General features: G+C 60.4%; 1 protein-coding gene across 1 annotated transcript; it reads left to right on the forward strand.

The window, feature by feature from the left end:
• The first annotated feature begins 11,817 nt into the window (after positions 1-11,817).
• Positions 11,818-14,505, forward strand: LOC140691406 (uncharacterized). The gene is made up of 4 exons (XM_072954972.1): positions 11,818-12,179; positions 12,603-12,879; positions 13,186-13,622; positions 14,491-14,505. Exons 1-4 carry the CDS (start codon positions 12,045-12,047, stop codon positions 14,503-14,505), a joined length of 864 nt encoding a protein of 287 aa, XP_072811073.1. The 5' UTR covers positions 11,818-12,044.
• The last annotated feature ends 5,342 nt before the right edge of the window (positions 14,506-19,847 follow it).

Consider the following 19,847-nt stretch of genomic DNA (forward strand, 5'->3'; position numbering starts at 1 on the left):
TGTGGGGTGTGCTCTGCGCTCCGCCAGCCCTCTGTGGGGCCCTCCCTTTGCTGAGTCTGCGCACGAGCTCCCTGTGATGCCAGCCCGCAGGGCTGACAGGTGCGGTAGGTGTTTGTGGCTCTGGAGACACGATGGCTTCCCCAGGAAGGAGGGGCCAGAATGATCCCCACTGTGCCGATGGGGGACTGGGGAGACCCTGAGAGGCAGGTGGCTTGTCCAGGGTGACAGCACTGTTGACGAGGGGTCTGAACCCAGCTGCGTCCTCAGAGCTGGCGCCCTGGCTGCATCCAGGCCTCCGCAGGGTTCTGGGGAGGGGGGCTGAGTTGGTGTCACTGTGTGCGGACATGGCACGGGGTGGGAGGTGAGCAGTCAGCAGCCCAGAGAGGCCCTTGGGGACCTCTGTGGAAGGAGGAAGCTTGGGGAAGGGGACCCCAGGAAGTGACCTCACTTCCCTGGCAATTAGAACCCAACAGAACTTATTACTGAGGTCACCAGGCACCCACTCTGTGGAGAAGCCCCTACTCAGCTCACCTGGCTGGGGAACTCAGCTCCACTCAGACATGTTCTGCTGTGTCCCAACACCCCGAGGCCGCGGCCCCCGGAAGGCCCGCAGCGAGGGGCTGGGCCAGCGGTGCCGGCGCTGGGTCAGCTCTCACCCCAGGCGCCTCTGGCCTTTTGGCCACAGGGACCCAAAGGTAACCCAGGGAGGCCTGGGGCAGGCCCGCCCAGGCCGGGCCACCACTCAGACCCCACCCGGGTATAGCCCCACATCCCCTTCTCCTTGCTGGTGGAGGTGGGCAGTCATGTTGGGCTTGGGGGAGGGGGGGTGCCCTGCCTCAAGCACGAGCAGCTCAGAGGCCTGGGGGGCCGGTCACGTCCGCACCCCGGGTCCCAGCTGGCGGGCTGGGCTGTGGCGAGCCGGGCAGGGCCCTGCTGCCCGAGTCGAAGCCCATGCCCTCTGGCTGTGTCTCTTCCCTCCCGGGTGGCCGTCCGAGCTGACCAAGGTCCCAGTCTGATCTGGCAGCAGAGGGTCGAGTGGGCAGAAACAGGAGTGGTCCTGGCCGGGCAGGGCTCTGAGACCTCCGGGCCGGGCCGGCTGCCGGTCACTGTCATTGCAGAGCCGGACACTGCAGGAGCCGCTGGATGACGACACCCACGCCGCCTCCCCGAGTGAGGGGCCGGTGCACGCTTCTCAGGGCCAGCACGAGCTCCGGGTGAGTCTGCACACGGGGGGGTCCCCGCCACCACGACGGCTTCCTCCCCAGAAACCGCCCAGGCGTCACGCCAGGGCCCTGCCCGCGGGTGACAGGCAGCTCAGCAGACCCGCCTCTGACCTGGAGCACCTCCCTGGGAGTCAGGCGGAGGACCAGGAGCCCACCGAGGCAGAGCCCGAAGGTGAGAAGGGCGGGGCTGGTGCATGTGCGTAGGTGAGGGAGGGCCTAGGGCTGGGCCACACAGGGAGGCGTCCCCAGAGGCTGCTGCTGGCACCAGAGCAAAGATTGGCCTCAGACCACCGGTCTAGAAGAATTCAGTCACAAAACACATCCTGTGGGCACTTGCTGGGTGGGAGCTGTCTGGGAAGCTCTGCGAAGATGTCTGTCCTTGAAGAGGCCCATGGAAAGGGAGGCACATGGGTAAAGCTTTCCTCTCTCACAGCATGAGCACCTCCACAAGACTGAAAGCTCTCTCCACTTCCAACAGTCACAGATCCAGAGCAGGCGGGGGCAGGGCAAGATGCCAGAGACCAAAGCCAGGGCCATCAGGATCCAGCAGGAGACCCCGAGCTCCCTCCTGCTGCTCCTGCAGCTTCTGCAGCTCCAGCAGCTAACGCTGCTCCTGAAGATCCTGCAGCTCCTGCCGCTCCAGTAGCTCCTGCTGCTCCTGAGGGATCCGCAGCTCCTGCTACTGCTGAAGGTCCCGCAGCTCCGGCTGCTGCTGAAGGTCCCGCAGCTCCTGCTGCTTCCGAAGGCCCGGAAGATGCTGCACCTGCAGCTGGACCGCTGGGCCACGGAGAACCAGCTCAGGCGTCACCAGCCCCTGGGGCTGAGCCCCCTCTGTGCCCACCCACACCTTCTTCTTCAAAATCCCACCATGAATCCCCTCCCCCACCCGAACTTGACTTCCCTTCCCCTGCACTTGTTGGAGTTTGGCTTTTCTTCGCTTCCCTCTGTTTGTTTCAGATCGGTTATGTCATCCTTTATTTTTCTTTTTTAAGTTTCTTTTAATAAAACATAGACTTTGTCCCTCTGAAATTGTGCAACTCAGGAGCACTAGGTGCCTTCACGATGCTGTGCGACCTTCACTACCATGCAGGCTCACACTGTTCCTTTCTTCAAAGTAAAACCCTGGTTCCAGAGCACGCACTCCCCCGCCCCCTCCAGCCCCTGACAGCCCCGAGTCCACTTCCCCTCTGGGTGTCTTTACCTCTCCTGGGTCTTCCCTGTCAATGAAGCCACAGGAAAGGTGGCTTTGCGTGCCTGCCCACATGGCTTAAGCAGGGGCTGGTGGTGATTTGTTTTGTTTCCACTTGAAATAGCATTTTTACTATTTGAAAGGGAAATCCAGGTGGGCTAAAGATGTGATGTACAAAATGAAGCCCTTTCAGTAACTCTGTGCATAACCTCGGGGGAGGCACTGCTCTTCCCCCTGTGACACCACAGCCAGAAGACAGAAGGGAGATGCTTAGCTCTTCCTGGGGCCAAAGCAAAACCAAGCAAATCAAGAAACCAGCAAAAGCCCAGAAATAGAGCCGGAAAGACAAACCACGACCCGGAAGAAGCGTTCCTCAGAACCCAAGCTTGGAGAAAGGCTACACATCCGCGGGGCCCAAAAACCTCTCGAAACCCAGTTGCTCTAAACAAACAGAACACACACGGGCAGTTCCAACGAGAGGCAGAGCAGGTGGCCAGTGTGTGTTAGACGTGCTCGACCTCTCGGCTGAGGACACAGGCAGACGGACACACTGTGGAGACAGCACTTGTCACCATGACGCTGGCAGATCTTTAGCCTGGTGACAGCCAGCCCTGGTGGCAACGTGAGGAGGCAGAGGCCCCAGCAGATCCCCCGGAGGGACGAGAGAACAGACATTCCCCTCCAGGGAAACAGTGTGCAGGACGCATCAAAGGGCCACAGGCGCAGCCCTTCCCCAGCAGTGCTGATCCTTAGAGCTGACCCCACCAAAGTGCTCGCACAACTTGCAAGGAAGTTTTTTCTTCAGTAACATCAAAAGAATCAGTGCGTCATCAAGGCACTTTCAGAAGTGACCTGCCCTGAGCCCTAACAATATAAACATGTAAATACACAGATACGCACGTAAATGTATACGCACATACATCCAGGAAAAGAGACAGAGAGACTGAAACACAGAGAGGCAGAGGGAGAGAGAGAAACAGAGAGAGAGAGAGACAGAGAGAGAGAGAGAGAGAGAGACAAGACAGGCGCTGAGAGACAGAGAGAGGGAGAAGGAACACTGGAGCTGGGAACGAGCGGAAGTCACGCCCATTTTCACACGCCACTCTGCATGTCAGGACCCGGTCCCAATGTCCATCCGCACTGCAGGGGAGGGTGTGGGGGTCACACAAGGACACGTGACCAGAAGGCATAAAAGCAGAGAGCATTGTGGGGCAGCCCACCCCAGAGGCCGAGATGAGACACTGGGCCTGAATCTAAACATGACAGAATGACCCAGGAGGTGGTATGCCAGCGAGAACGAAGTCACAGTTAGGTTCAGTTTCTCCCCCCGCCCCCGCCCCCGCCCCGACAGGGAGCTGGGAAGCAGGCGGCGAGGGGAGTGACTTTCTCCGGACCCCAGGGCAGACCCCAGCCTGTGTGGGGTGTGCTCTGCGCTCCGCCAGCCCTCTGTGGGGCCCTCCCTTTGCTGAGTCTGCGCACGAGCTCCCTGTGATGCCAGCCCGCAGGGCTGACAGGTGCGGTAGGTGTTTGTGGCTCTGGAGACACGATGGCTTCCCCAGGAAGGAGGGGCCAGAATGATCCCCACTGTGCCGATGGGGGACTGGGGAGACCCTGAGAGGCAGGTGGCTTGTCCAGGGTGACAGCACTGTTGACGAGGGGTCTGAACCCAGCTGCGTCCTCAGAGCTGGCGCCCTGGCTGCATCCAGGCCTCCGCAGGGTTCTGGGGAGGGGGGCTGAGTTGGTGTCACTGTGTGCGGACATGGCACGGGGTGGGAGGTGAGCAGTCAGCAGCCCAGAGAGGCCCTTGGGGACCTCTGTGGAAGGAGGAAGCTTGGGGAAGGGGACCCCAGGAAGTGACCTCACTTCCCTGGCAATTAGAACCCAACAGAACTTATTACTGAGGTCACCAGGCACCCACTCTGTGGAGAAGCCCCTACTCAGCTCACCTGGCTGGGGAACTCAGCTCCACTCAGACATGTTCTGCTGTGTCCCAACACCCCGAGGCCGCGGCCCCCGGAAGGCCCGCAGCGAGGGGCTGGGCCAGCGGTGCCGGCGCTGGGTCAGCTCTCACCCCAGGCGCCTCTGGCCTTTTGGCCACAGGGACCCAAAGGTAACCCAGGGAGGCCTGGGGCAGGCCCGCCCAGGCCGGGCCACCACTCAGACCCCACCCGGGTATAGCCCCACATCCCCTTCTCCTTGCTGGTGGAGGTGGGCAGTCATGTTGGGCTTGGGGGAGGGGGGGTGCCCTGCCTCAAGCACGAGCAGCTCAGAGGCCTGGGGGGCCGGTCACGTCCGCACCCCGGGTCCCAGCTGGCGGGCTGGGCTGTGGCGAGCCGGGCAGGGCCCTGCTGCCCGAGTCGAAGCCCATGCCCTCTGGCTGTGTCTCTTCCCTCCCGGGTGGCCGTCCGAGCTGACCAAGGTCCCAGTCTGATCTGGCAGCAGAGGGTCGAGTGGGCAGAAACAGGAGTGGTCCTGGCCGGGCAGGGCTCTGAGACCTCCGGGCCGGGCCGGCTGCCGGTCACTGTCATTGCAGAGCCGGACACTGCAGGAGCCGCTGGATGACGACACCCACGCCGCCTCCCCGAGTGAGGGGCCGGTGCACGCTTCTCAGGGCCAGCACGAGCTCCGGGTGAGTCTGCACACGGGGGGGTCCCCGCCACCACGACGGCTTCCTCCCCAGAAACCGCCCAGGCGTCACGCCAGGGCCCTGCCCGCGGGTGACAGGCAGCTCAGCAGACCCGCCTCTGACCTGGAGCACCTCCCTGGGAGTCAGGCGGAGGACCAGGAGCCCACCGAGGCAGAGCCCGAAGGTGAGAAGGGCGGGGCTGGTGCATGTGCGTAGGTGAGGGAGGGCCTAGGGCTGGGCCACACAGGGAGGCGTCCCCAGAGGCTGCTGCTGGCACCAGAGCAAAGATTGGCCTCAGACCACCGGTCTAGAAGAATTCAGTCACAAAACACATCCTGTGGGCACTTGCTGGGTGGGAGCTGTCTGGGAAGCTCTGCGAAGATGTCTGTCCTTGAAGAGGCCCATGGAAAGGGAGGCACATGGGTAAAGCTTTCCTCTCTCACAGCATGAGCACCTCCACAAGACTGAAAGCTCTCTCCACTTCCAACAGTCACAGATCCAGAGCAGGCGGGGGCAGGGCAAGATGCCAGAGACCAAAGCCAGGGCCATCAGGATCCAGCAGGAGACCCCGAGCTCCCTCCTGCTGCTCCTGCAGCTTCTGCAGCTCCAGCAGCTAACGCTGCTCCTGAAGATCCTGCAGCTCCTGCCGCTCCAGTAGCTCCTGCTGCTCCTGAGGGATCCGCAGCTCCTGCTACTGCTGAAGGTCCCGCAGCTCCGGCTGCTGCTGAAGGTCCCGCAGCTCCTGCTGCTTCCGAAGGCCCGGAAGATGCTGCACCTGCAGCTGGACCGCTGGGCCACGGAGAACCAGCTCAGGCGTCACCAGCCCCTGGGGCTGAGCCCCCTCTGTGCCCACCCACACCTTCTTCTTCAAAATCCCACCATGAATCCCCTCCCCCACCCGAACTTGACTTCCCTTCCCCTGCACTTGTTGGAGTTTGGCTTTTCTTCGCTTCCCTCTGTTTGTTTCAGATCGGTTATGTCATCCTTTATTTTTCTTTTTTAAGTTTCTTTTAATAAAACATAGACTTTGTCCCTCTGAAATTGTGCAACTCAGGAGCACTAGGTGCCTTCACGATGCTGTGCGACCTTCACTACCATGCAGGCTCACACTGTTCCTTTCTTCAAAGTAAAACCCTGGTTCCAGAGCACGCACTCCCCCGCCCCCTCCAGCCCCTGACAGCCCCGAGTCCACTTCCCCTCTGGGTGTCTTTACCTCTCCTGGGTCTTCCCTGTCAATGAAGCCACAGGAAAGGTGGCTTTGCGTGCCTGCCCACATGGCTTAAGCAGGGGCTGGTGGTGATTTGTTTTGTTTCCACTTGAAATAGCATTTTTACTATTTGAAAGGGAAATCCAGGTGGGCTAAAGATGTGATGTACAAAATGAAGCCCTTTCAGTAACTCTGTGCATAACCTCGGGGGAGGCACTGCTCTTCCCCCTGTGACACCACAGCCAGAAGACAGAAGGGAGATGCTTAGCTCTTCCTGGGGCCAAAGCAAAACCAAGCAAATCAAGAAACCAGCAAAAGCCCAGAAATAGAGCCGGAAAGACAAACCACGACCCGGAAGAAGCGTTCCTCAGAACCCAAGCTTGGAGAAAGGCTACACATCCGCGGGGCCCAAAAACCTCTCGAAACCCAGTTGCTCTAAACAAACAGAACACACACGGGCAGTTCCAACGAGAGGCAGAGCAGGTGGCCAGTGTGTGTTAGACGTGCTCGACCTCTCGGCTGAGGACACAGGCAGACGGACACACTGTGGAGACAGCACTTGTCACCATGACGCTGGCAGATCTTTAGCCTGGTGACAGCCAGCCCTGGTGGCAACGTGAGGAGGCAGAGGCCCCAGCAGATCCCCCGGAGGGACGAGAGAACAGACATTCCCCTCCAGGGAAACAGTGTGCAGGACGCATCAAAGGGCCACAGGCGCAGCCCTTCCCCAGCAGTGCTGATCCTTAGAGCTGACCCCACCAAAGTGCTCGCACAACTTGCAAGGAAGTTTTTTCTTCAGTAACATCAAAAGAATCAGTGCGTCATCAAGGCACTTTCAGAAGTGACCTGCCCTGAGCCCTAACAATATAAACATGTAAATACACAGATACGCACGTAAATGTATACGCACATACATCCAGGAAAAGAGACAGAGAGACTGAAACACAGAGAGGCAGAGGGAGAGAGAGAAACAGAGAGAGAGAGAGACAGAGAGAGAGAGAGAGAGAGAGAGACAAGACAGGCGCTGAGAGACAGAGAGAGGGAGAAGGAACACTGGAGCTGGGAACGAGCGGAAGTCACGCCCATTTTCACACGCCACTCTGCATGTCAGGACCCGGTCCCAATGTCCATCCGCACTGCAGGGGAGGGTGTGGGGGGTCACACAAGGACACGTGAGCAGAAGGCATAAAAGCAGAGAGCATTGTGGGGCAGCCCACCCCAGAGGCCGAGATGAGACACTGGGCCTGAATCTAAACATGACAGAATGACCCAGGAGGTGGTATGCCAGCGAGAACGAAGTCACAGTTACGTTCAGTTTCTCCCCCCGCCCCCGCCCCCGCCCCGACAGGGAGCTGGGAAGCAGGCGGCGAGGGGAGTGACTTTCTCCGGACCCCAGGGCAGACCCCAGCCTGTGTGGGGTGTGCTCTGCGCTCCGCCAGCCCTCTGTGGGGCCCTCCCTTTGCTGAGTCTGCGCACGAGCTCCCTGTGATGCCAGCCCGCAGGGCTGACAGGTGCGGTAGGTGTTTGTGGCTCTGGAGACACGATGGCTTCCCCAGGAAGGAGGGGCCAGAATGATCCCCACTGTGCCGATGGGGGACTGGGGAGACCCTGAGAGGCAGGTGGCTTGTCCAGGGTGACAGCACTGTTGACGAGGGGTCTGAACCCAGCTGCGTCCTCAGAGCTGGCGCCCTGGCTGCATCCAGGCCTCCGCAGGGTTCTGGGGAGGGGGGCTGAGTTGGTGTCACTGTGTGCGGACATGGCACGGGGTGGGAGGTGAGCAGTCAGCAGCCCAGAGAGGCCCTTGGGGACCTCTGTGGAAGGAGGAAGCTTGGGGAAGGGGACCCCAGGAAGTGACCTCACTTCCCTGGCAATTAGAACCCAACAGAACTTATTACTGAGGTCACCAGGCACCCACTCTGTGGAGAAGCCCCTACTCAGCTCACCTGGCTGGGGAACTCAGCTCCACTCAGACATGTTCTGCTGTGTCCCAACACCCCGAGGCCGCGGCCCCCGGAAGGCCCGCAGCGAGGGGCTGGGCCAGCGGTGCCGGCGCTGGGTCAGCTCTCACCCCAGGCGCCTCTGGCCTTTTGGCCACAGGGACCCAAAGGTAACCCAGGGAGGCCTGGGGCAGGCCCGCCCAGGCCGGGCCACCACTCAGACCCCACCCGGGTATAGCCCCACATCCCCTTCTCCTTGCTGGTGGAGGTGGGCAGTCATGTTGGGCTTGGGGGAGGGGGGGTGCCCTGCCTCAAGCACGAGCAGCTCAGAGGCCTGGGGGGCCGGTCACGTCCGCACCCCGGGTCCCAGCTGGCGGGCTGGGCTGTGGCGAGCCGGGCAGGGCCCTGCTGCCCGAGTCGAAGCCCATGCCCTCTGGCTGTGTCTCTTCCCTCCCGGGTGGCCGTCCGAGCTGACCAAGGTCCCAGTCTGATCTGGCAGCAGAGGGTCGAGTGGGCAGAAACAGGAGTGGTCCTGGCCGGGCAGGGCTCTGAGACCTCCGGGCCGGGCCGGCTGCCGGTCACTGTCATTGCAGAGCCGGACACTGCAGGAGCCGCTGGATGACGACACCCACGCCGCCTCCCCGAGTGAGGGGCCGGTGCACGCTTCTCAGGGCCAGCACGAGCTCCGGGTGAGTCTGCACACGGGGGGGTCCCCGCCACCACGACGGCTTCCTCCCCAGAAACCGCCCAGGCGTCACGCCAGGGCCCTGCCCGCGGGTGACAGGCAGCTCAGCAGACCCGCCTCTGACCTGGAGCACCTCCCTGGGAGTCAGGCGGAGGACCAGGAGCCCACCGAGGCAGAGCCCGAAGGTGAGAAGGGCGGGGCTGGTGCATGTGCGTAGGTGAGGGAGGGCCTAGGGCTGGGCCACACAGGGAGGCGTCCCCAGAGGCTGCTGCTGGCACCAGAGCAAAGATTGGCCTCAGACCACCGGTCTAGAAGAATTCAGTCACAAAACACATCCTGTGGGCACTTGCTGGGTGGGAGCTGTCTGGGAAGCTCTGGGAAGATGTCTGTCCTTGAAGAGGCCCATGGAAAGGGAGGCACATGGGTAAAGCTTTCCTCTCTCACAGCATGAGCACCTCCACAAGACTGAAAGCTCTCTCCACTTCCAACAGTCACAGATCCAGAGCAGGCGGGGGCAGGGCAAGATGCCAGAGACCAAAGCCAGGGCCATCAGGATCCAGCAGGAGACCCCGAGCTCCCTCCTGCTGCTCCTGCAGCTTCTGCAGCTCCAGCAGCTAACGCTGCTCCTGAAGATCCTGCAGCTCCTGCCGCTCCAGTAGCTCCTGCTGCTCCTGAGGGATCCGCAGCTCCTGCTACTGCTGAAGGTCCCGCAGCTCCGGCTGCTGCTGAAGGTCCCGCAGCTCCTGCTGCTTCCGAAGGCCCGGAAGATGCTGCACCTGCAGCTGGACCGCTGGGCCACGGAGAACCAGCTCAGGCGTCACCAGCCCCTGGGGCTGAGCCCCCTCTGTGCCCACCCACACCTTCTTCTTCAAAATCCCACCATGAATCCCCTCCCCCACCCGAACTTGACTTCCCTTCCCCTGCACTTGTTGGAGTTTGGCTTTTCTTCGCTTCCCTCTGTTTGTTTCAGATCGGTTATGTCATCCTTTATTTTTCTTTTTTAAGTTTCTTTTAATAAAACATAGACTTTGTCCCTCTGAAATTGTGCAACTCAGGAGCACTAGGTGCCTTCACGATGCTGTGCGACCTTCACTACCATGCAGGCTCACACTGTTCCTTTCTTCAAAGTAAAACCCTGGTTCCAGAGCACGCACTCCCCCGCCCCCTCCAGCCCCTGACAGCCCCGAGTCCACTTCCCCTCTGGGTGTCTTTACCTCTCCTGGGTCTTCCCTGTCAATGAAGCCACAGGAAAGGTGGCTTTGCGTGCCTGCCCACATGGCTTAAGCAGGGGCTGGTGGTGATTTGTTTTGTTTCCACTTGAAATAGCATTTTTACTATTTGAAAGGGAAATCCAGGTGGGCTAAAGATGTGATGTACAAAATGAAGCCCTTTCAGTAACTCTGTGCATAACCTCGGGGGAGGCACTGCTCTTCCCCCTGTGACACCACAGCCAGAAGACAGAAGGGAGATGCTTAGCTCTTCCTGGGGCCAAAGCAAAACCAAGCAAATCAAGAAACCAGCAAAAGCCCAGAAATAGAGCCGGAAAGACAAACCACGACCCGGAAGAAGCGTTCCTCAGAACCCAAGCTTGGAGAAAGGCTACACATCCGCGGGGCCCAAAAACCTCTCGAAACCCAGTTGCTCTAAACAAACAGAACACACACGGGCAGTTCCAACGAGAGGCAGAGCAGGTGGCCAGTGTGTGTTAGACGTGCTCGACCTCTCAGCTGAGGACACAGGCAGACGGACACACTGTGGAGACAGCACTTGTCACCATGACGCTGGCAGATCTTTAGCCTGGTGACAGCCAGCCCTGGTGGCAACGAGAGGAGGCAGAGGCCCCAGCAGATCCCCCGGAGGGACGAGAGAACAGACATTCCCCTCCAGGGAAACAGTGTGCAGGACGCATCAAAGGGCCACAGGCGCAGCCCTTCCCCAGCAGTGCTGATCCTTAGAGCTGACCCCACCAAAGTGCTCGCACAACTTGCAAGGAAGTTTTTTCTTCAGTAACATCAAAAGAATCAGTGTGTCATCAAGGCACTTTCAGAAGTGACCTGCCCTGAGCCCTAACAATATAAACATGTAAATACACAGATACGCACGTAAATGTATACGCACATACATCCAGGAAAAGAGACAGAGAGACTGAAACACAGAGAGGCAGAGGGAGAGAGAGAAACAGAGAGAGAGAGAGACAGAGAGAGAGAGAGAGAGAGAGACAAGACAGGCGCTGAGAGACAGAGAGAGGGAGAAGGAACACTGGAGCTGGGAACGAGCGGAAGTCACGCCCATTTTCACACGCCACTCTGCATGTCAGGACCCGGTCCCAATGTCCATCCGCACTGCAGGGGAGGGTGTGGGGGTCACACAAGGACACGTGACCAGAAGGCATAAAAGCAGAGAGCATTGTGGGGCAGCCCACCCCAGAGGCCGAGATGAGACACTGGGCCTGAATCTAAACATGACAGAATGACCCAGGAGGTGGTATGCCAGCGAGAACGAAGTCACAGTTACGTTCAGTTTCTCCCCCCGCCCCCGCCCCCGCCCCGACAGGGAGCTGGGAAGCAGGCGGCGAGGGGAGTGACTTTCTCCGGACCCCAGGGCAGACCCCAGCCTGTGTGGGGTGTGCTCTGCGCTCCGCCAGCCCTCTGTGGGGCCCTCCCTTTGCTGAGTCTGCGCACGAGCTCCCTGTGATGCCAGCCCGCAGGGCTGACAGGTGCGGTAGGTGTTTGTGGCTCTGGAGACACGATGGCTTCCCCAGGAAGGAGGGGCCAGAATGATCCCCACTGTGCCGATGGGGGACTGGGGAGACCCTGAGAGGCAGGTGGCTTGTCCAGGGTGACAGCACTGTTGACGAGGGGTCTGAACCCAGCTGCGTCCTCAGAGCTGGCGCCCTGGCTGCATCCAGGCCTCCGCAGGGTTCTGGGGAGGGGGGCTGAGTTGGTGTCACTGTGTGCGGACATGGCACGGGGTGGGAGGTGAGCAGTCAGCAGCCCAGAGAGGCCCTTGGGGACCTCTGTGGAAGGAGGAAGCTTGGGGAAGGGGACCCCAGGAAGTGACCTCACTTCCCTGGCAATTAGAACCCAACAGAACTTATTACTGAGGTCACCAGGCACCCACTCTGTGGAGAAGCCCCTACTCAGCTCACCTGGCTGGGGAACTCAGCTCCACTCAGACATGTTCTGCTGTGTCCCAACACCCCGAGGCCGCGGCCCCCGGAAGGCCCGCAGCGAGGGGCTGGGCCAGCGGTGCCGGCGCTGGGTCAGCTCTCACCCCAGGCGCCTCTGGCCTTTTGGCCACAGGGACCCAAAGGTAACCCAGGGAGGCCTGGGGCAGGCCCGCCCAGGCCGGGCCACCACTCAGACCCCACCCGGGTATAGCCCCACATCCCCTTCTCCTTGCTGGTGGAGGTGGGCAGTCATGTTGGGCTTGGGGGAGGGGGGGTGCCCTGCCTCAAGCACGAGCAGCTCAGAGGCCTGGGGGGCCGGTCACGTCCGCACCCCGGGTCCCAGCTGGCGGGCTGGGCTGTGGCGAGCCGGGCAGGGCCCTGCTGCCCGAGTCGAAGCCCATGCCCTCTGGCTGTGTCTCTTCCCTCCCGGGTGGCCGTCCGAGCTGACCAAGGTCCCAGTCTGATCTGGCAGCAGAGGGTCGAGTGGGCAGAAACAGGAGTGGTCCTGGCCGGGCAGGGCTCTGAGACCTCCGGGCCGGGCCGGCTGCCGGTCACTGTCATTGCAGAGCCGGACACTGCAGGAGCCGCTGGATGACGACACCCACGCCGCCTCCCCGAGTGAGGGGCCGGTGCACGCTTCTCAGGGCCAGCACGAGCTCCGGGTGAGTCTGCACACGGGGGGGTCCCCGCCACCACGACGGCTTCCTCCCCAGAAACCGCCCAGGCGTCACGCCAGGGCCCTGCCCGCGGGTGACAGGCAGCTCAGCAGACCCGCCTCTGACCTGGAGCACCTCCCTGGGAGTCAGGCGGAGGACCAGGAGCCCACCGAGGCAGAGCCCGAAGGTGAGAAGGGCGGGGCTGGTGCATGTGCGTAGGTGAGGGAGGGCCTAGGGCTGGGCCACACAGGGAGGCGTCCCCAGAGGCTGCTGCTGGCACCAGAGCAAAGATTGGCCTCAGACCACCGGTCTAGAAGAATTCAGTCACAAAACACATCCTGTGGGCACTTGCTGGGTGGGAGCTGTCTGGGAAGCTCTGCGAAGATGTCTGTCCTTGAAGAGGCCCATGGAAAGGGAGGCACATGGGTAAAGCTTTCCTCTCTCACAGCATGAGCACCTCCACAAGACTGAAAGCTCTCTCCACTTCCAACAGTCACAGATCCAGAGCAGGCGGGGGCAGGGCAAGATGCCAGAGACCAAAGCCAGGAACATCAGGATCCAGCAGGAGACCCCGAGCTCCCTCCTGCTGCTCCTGCAGCTTCTGCAGCTCCAGCAGCTAACGCTGCTCCTGAAGATCCTGCAGCTCCTGCCGCTCCAGTAGCTCCTGCTGCTCCTGAGGGATCCGCAGCTCCTGCTACTGCTGAAGGTCCCGCAGCTCCGGCTGCTGCTGAAGGTCCCGCAGCTCCTGCTGCTTCCGAAGGCCCGGAAGATGCTGCACCTGCAGCTGGACCGCTGGGCCACGGAGAACCAGCTCAGGCGTCACCAGCCCCTGGGGCTGAGCCCCCTCTGTGCCCACCCACACCTTCTTCTTCAAAATCCCACCATGAATCCCCTCCCCCACCCGAACTTGACTTCCCTTCCCCTGCACTTGTTGGAGTTTGGCTTTTCTTCGCTTCCCTCTGTTTGTTTCAGATCGGTTATGTCATCCTTTATTTTTCTTTTTTAAGTTTCTTTTAATAAAACATAGACTTTGTCCCTCTGAAATTGTGCAACTCAGGAGCACTAGGTGCCTTCACGATGCTGTGCGACCTTCACTACCATGCAGGCTCACACTGTTCCTTTCTTCAAAGTAAAACCCTGGTTCCAGAGCACGCACTCCCCCGCCCCCTCCAGCCCCTGACAGCCCCGAGTCCACTTCCCCTCTGGGTGTCTTTACCTCTCCTGGGTCTTCCCTGTCAATGAAGCCACAGGAAAGGTGGCTTTGCGTGCCTGCCCACATGGCTTAAGCAGGGGCTGGTGGTGATTTGTTTTGTTTCCACTTGAAATAGCATTTTTACTATTTGAAAGGGAAATCCAGGTGGGCTAAAGATGTGATGTACAAAATGAAGCCCTTTCAGTAACTCTGTGCATAACCTCGGGGGAGGCACTGCTCTTCCCCCTGTGACACCACAGCCAGAAGACAGAAGGGAGATGCTTAGCTCTTCCTGGGGCCAAAGCAAAACCAAGCAAATCAAGAAACCAGCAAAAGCCCAGAAATAGAGCCGGAAAGACAAACCACGACCCGGAAGAAGCGTTCCTCAGAACCCAAGCTTGGAGAAAGGCTACACATCCGCGGGGCCCAAAAACCTCTCGAAACCCAGTTGCTCTAAACAAACAGAACACACACGGGCAGTTCCAACGAGAGGCAGAGCAGGTGGCCAGTGTGTGTTAGACATGCTCGACCTCTCGGCTGAGGACACAGGCAGACGGACACACTGTGGAGACAGCACTTGTCACCATGACGCTGGCAGATCTTTAGCCTGGTGACAGCTAGCCCTGGTGGCAACGAGAGGAGGCAGAGGCCCCAGCAGATCCCCCGGAGGGACGAGAGAACAGACATTCCCCTCCAGGGAAACAGTGTGCAGGACGCATCAAAGGGCCACAGGCGCAGCCCTTCCCCAGCAGTGCTGATCCTTAGAGCTGACCCCACCAAAGTGCTCGCACAACTTGCAAGGAAGTTTTTTCTTCAGTAACATCAAAAGAATCAGTGTGTCATCAAGGCACTTTCAGAAGTGACCTGCCCTGAGCCCTAACAATATAAACATGTAAATACACAGATACGCACGTAAATGTATACGCACATACATCCAGGAAAAGAGACAGAGAGACTGAAACACAGAGAGGCAGAGGGAGAGAGAGAAACAGAGTGAGAGACAGAGAGAGAGACAAGACAGGCGCTGAGAGACAGAGAGAGGGAGAAGGAACACTGGAGCTGGGAACGAGCGGAAGTCACGCCCATTTTCACACGCCACTCTGCATGTCAGGACCCGGTCCCAATGTCCATCCGCACTGCAGGGGAGGGTGTGGGGGTCACACAAGGACACGTGACCAGAAGGCATAAAAGCAGAGAGCATTGTGGGGCAGCCCACCCCAGAGGCCGAGATGAGACACTGGGCCTGAATCTAAACATGACAGAATGACCCAGGAGGTGGTATGCCAGCGAGAACGAAGTCACAGTTACGTTCAGTTTCTCCCCCCGCCCCCGCCCCCGCCCCGACAGGGAGCTGGGAAGCAGGCGGCGAGGGGAGTGACTTTCTCCGGACCCCAGGGCAGACCCCAGCCTGTGTGGGGTGTGCTCTGCGCTCCGCCAGCCCTCTGTGGGGCCCTCCCTTTGCTGAGTCTGCGCACGAGCTCCCTGTGATGCCAGCCCGCAGGGCTGACAGGTGCGGTAGGTGTTTGTGGCTCTGGAGACACGATGGCTTCCCCAGGAAGGAGGGGCCAGAATGATCCCCACTGTGCCGATGGGGGACTGGGGAGACCCTGAGAGGCAGGTGGCTTGTCCAGGGTGACAGCACTGTTGACGAGGGGTCTGAACCCAGCTGCGTCCTCAGAGCTGGCGCCCTGGCTGCATCCAGGCCTCCGCAGGGTTCTGGGGAGGGGGGCTGAGTTGGTGTCACTGTGTGCGGACATGGCACGGGGTGGGAGGTGAGCAGTCAGCAGCCCAGAGAGGCCCTTGGGGACCTCTGTGGAAGGAGGAAACTTGGGGAAGGGGACCCCAGGAAGTGACCTCACTTCCCTGGCAATTAGAACCCAACAGAACTTATTACTGAGGTCACCAGGCACCCACTCTGTGGAGAAGCCCCTACTCAGCTCACCTGGCTGGGGAACTCAGCTCCACTCAGACATGTTCTGCTGTGTCCCAACACCCCGAGGCCGCGGCCCCCGGAAGGCCCGCAGCGAGTGGCTGGGCCAGCGGTGCCGGCGCTGGGTCAGCTCTCACCCCAGGCGCCTCTGGCCTTTTGGCCACAGGGACCCAAAGGTAACCCAGGGAGGCCTGGGGCAGGCCCGCCCAGGCCGGGCCACCACTCAGACCCCACCCGGGTATAGCCCCACATCCCCTTCTCCTTGCTGGTGGAGGTGGGCAGTCATGTTGGGCTTGGGGGAGGGGGGGTGCCCTGCCTCAAGCACGAGCAGCTCAGAGGCCTGGGGGGCCGGTCACGTCCGCACCCCGGGTCCCAGCTGGCGGGCTGGGCTGTGGCGAGCCGGGCAGGGCCCTGCTGCCCGAGTCGAAGCCCATGCCCTCTGGCTGTGTCTCTTCCCTCCCGGGTGGCCGTCCGAGCTGACCAAGGTCCCAGTCTGATCTGGCAGCAGAGGGTCGAGTGGGCAGAAACAGGAGTGGTCCTGGCCGGGCAGGGCTCTGAGACCTCCGGGCCGGGCCGGCTGCCGGTCACTGTCATTGCAGAGCCGGACACTGCAGGAGCCGCTGGATGACGACACCCACGCCGCCTCCCCGAGTGAGGGGCCGGTGCACGCTTCTCAGGGCCAGCACGAGCTCCGGGTGAGTCTGCACACGGGGGGGTCCCCGCCACCACGACGGCTTCCTCCCCAGAAACCGCCCAGGCGTCACGCCAGGGCCCTGCCCGCGGGTGACAGGCAGCTCAGCAGACCCGCCTCTGACCTGGAGCACCTCCCTGGGAGTCAGGCGGAGGACCAGGAGCCCACCGAGGCAGAGCCCGAAGGTGAGAAGGGCGGGGCTGGTGCATGTGCGTAGGTGAGGGAGGGCCTAGGGCTGGGCCACACAGGGAGGCGTCCCCAGAGGCTGCTGCTGGCACCAGAGCAAAGATTGGCCTCAGACCACCGGTCTAGAAGAATTCAGTCACAAAACACATCCTGTGGGCACTTGCTGGGTGGGAGCTGTCTGGGAAGCTCTGCGAAGATGTCTGTCCTTGAAGAGGCCCATGGAAAGGGAGGCACATGGGTAAAGCTTTCCTCTCTCACAGCATGAGCACCTCCACAAGACTGAAAGCTCTCTCCACTTCCAACAGTCACAGATCCAGAGCAGGCGGGGGCAGGGCAAGATGCCAGAGACCAAAGCCAGGAACATCAGGATCCAGCAGGAGACCCCGAGCTCCCTCCTGCTGCTCCTGCAGCTTCTGCAGCTCCAGCAGCTAACGCTGCTCCTGAAGATCCTGCAGCTCCTGCCGCTCCAGTAGATCCTGCTGCTCCTGAGGGATCCGCAGCTCCTGCTACTGCTGAAGGTCCCGCAGCTCCGGCTGCTGCTGAAGGTCCCGCAGCTCCTGCTGCTTCCGAAGGCCCGGAAGATGCTGCACCTGCAGCTGGACCGCTGGGCCACGGAGAACCAGCTCAGGCGTCACCAGCCCCTGGGGCTGAGCCCCCTCTGTGCCCACCCACACCTTCTTCTTCAAAATCCCACCATGAATCCCCTCCCCCACCCGAACTTGACTTCCCTTCCCCTGCACTTGTTGGAGTTTGGCTTTTCTTCGCTTCCCTCTGTTTGTTTCAGATCGGTTATGTCATCCTTTATTTTTCTTTTTTAAGTTTCTTTTAATAAAACATAGACTTTGTCCCTCTGAAATTGTGCAACTCAGGAGCACTAGGTGCCTTCACGATGCTGTGCGACCTTCACTACCATGCAGGCTCACACTGTTCCTTTCTTCAAAGTAAAACCCTGGTTCCAGAGCACGCACTCCCCCGCCCCCTCCAGCCCCTGACAGCCCCGAGTCCACTTCCCCTCTGGGTGTCTTTACCTCTCCTGGGTCTTCCCTGTCAATGAAGCCACAGGAAAGGTGGCTTTGCGTGCCTGCCCACATGGCTTAAGCAGGGGCTGGTGGTGATTTGTTTTGTTTCCACTTGAAATAGCATTTTTACTATTTGAAAGGGAAATCCAGGTGGGCTAAAGATGTGATGTACAAAATGAAGCCCTTTCAGTAACTCTGTGCATAACCTCGGGGGAGGCACTGCTCTTCCCCCTGTGACACCACAGCCAGAAGACAGAAGGGAGATGCTTAGCTCTTCCTGGGGCCAAAGCAAAACCAAGCAAATCAAGAAACCAGCAAAAGCCCAGAAATAGAGCCGGAAAGACAAACCACGACCCGGAAGAAGCGTTCCTCAGAACCCAAGCTTGGAGAAAGGCTACACATCCGCGGGGCCCAAAAACCTCTCGAAACCCAGTTGCTCTAAACAAACAGAACACACACGGGCAGTTCCAACGAGAGGCAGAGCAGGTGGCCAGTGTGTGTTAGACATGCTCGACCTCTCGGCTGAGGACACAGGCAGACGGACACACTGTGGAGACAGCACTTGTCACCATGACGCTGGCAGATCTTTAGCCTGGTGACAGCCAGCCCTGGTGGCAACGTGAGGAGGCAGAGGCCCCAGCAGATCCCCCGGAGGGACGAGAGAACAGACATTCCCCTCCAGGGAAACAGTGTGCAGGACGCATCAAAGGGCCACAGGCGCAGCCCTTCCCCAGCAGTGCTGATCCTTAGAGCTGACCCCACCAAAGTGCTCGCACAACTTGCAAGGAAGTTTTTTCTTCAGTAACATCAAAAGAATCAGTGTGTCATCAAGGCACTTTCAGAAGTGACCTGCCCTGAGCCCTAACAATATAAACATGTAAATACACAGATACGCACGTAAATGTATACGCACATACATCCAGGAAAAGAGACAGAGAGACTGAAACACAGAGAGGCAGAGGGAGAGAGAGAAACAGAGAGAGAGAGAGACAGAGAGAGAGAGAGAGAGAGAGACAAGACAGGCGCTGAGAGACAGAGAGAGGGAGAAGGAACACTGGAGCTGGGAACGAGCGGAAGTCACGCCCATTTTCACACGCCACTCTGCATGTCAGGACCCGGTCCCAATGTCCATCCGCACTGCAGGGGAGGGTGTGGGGGTCACACAAGGACACGTGACCAGAAGGCATAAAAGCAGAGAGCATTGTGGGGCAGCCCACCCCAGAGGCCGAGATGAGACACTGGGCCTGAATCTAAACATGACAGAATGACCCAGGAGGTGGTATGCCAGCGAGAACGAAGTCACAGTTACGTTCAGTTTCTCCCCCCGCCCCCGCCCCCGCCCCGACAGGGAGCTGGGAAGCAGGCGGCGAGGGGAGTGACTTTCTCCGGACCCCAGGGCAGACCCCAGCCTGTGTGGGGTGTGCTCTGCGCTCCGCCAGCCCTCTGTGGGGCCCTCCCTTTGCTGAGTCTGCGCACGAGCTCCCTGTGATGCCAGCCCGCAGGGCTGACAGGTGCGGTAGGTGTTTGTGGCTCTGGAGACACGATGGCTTCCCCAGGAAGGAGGGGCCAGAATGATCCCCACTGTGCCGATGGGGGACTGGGGAGACCCTGAGAGGCAGGTGGCTTGTCCAGGGTGACAGCACTGTTGACGAGGGGTCTGAACCCAGCTGCGTCCTCAGAGCTGGCGCCCTGGCTGCATCCAGGCCTCCGCAGGGTTCTGGGGAGGGGGGCTGAGTTGGTGTCACTGTGTGCGGACATGGCACGGGGTGGGAGGTGAGCAGTCAGCAGCCCAGAGAGGCCCTTGGGGACCTCTGTGGAAGGAGGAAGCTTGGGGAAGGGGACCCCAGGAAGTGACCTCACTTCCCTGGCAATTAGAACCCAACAGAACTTATTACTGAGGTCACCAGGCACCCACTCTGTGGAGAAGCCCCTACTCAGCTCACCTGGCTGGGGAACTCGGCTCCACTCAGACATGTTCTGCTATGTCCCAACACCGCGAGGCCGCGGCCCCCGGAAGGCCCGCAGCGAGGGGCTGGGCCGGCGGTGCCGGCGCTGGGTCAGCTCTCACCCCAGGCGCCTCTGGCCTTTTGGCCACAGGGACCCAAAGGTAACCCAGGGAGGCCTGGGGCAGGCCCGC

This window comes from Vicugna pacos, chromosome 35 (assembly GCF_048564905.1).
Source record: "Vicugna pacos chromosome 35, VicPac4, whole genome shotgun sequence".
In the NCBI taxonomy this organism is placed as follows: Eukaryota; Metazoa; Chordata; class Mammalia; order Artiodactyla; family Camelidae; genus Vicugna; species Vicugna pacos.

What these genes read in the sequence shown, in the direction of transcription:
- LOC140691406 (XM_072954972.1), top strand. Translation starts at nt 12,045, where the DNA reads ATGTTCTGCTGTGTCCCAACACCCCGAGGCCGCGGCCCCCGGAAGGCC. An exon ending in TTGGCCACAGGGACCCAAAG is followed by an intron (nt 12,180 to 12,602) that starts GTAACCCAGGGA and finishes CTGTCATTGCAG; the next exon opens with AGCCGGACACTGCAGGAGCC. An exon ending in CACCGAGGCAGAGCCCGAAG is followed by an intron (nt 12,880 to 13,185) that starts GTGAGAAGGGCG and finishes CACTTCCAACAG; the next exon opens with TCACAGATCCAGAGCAGGCG.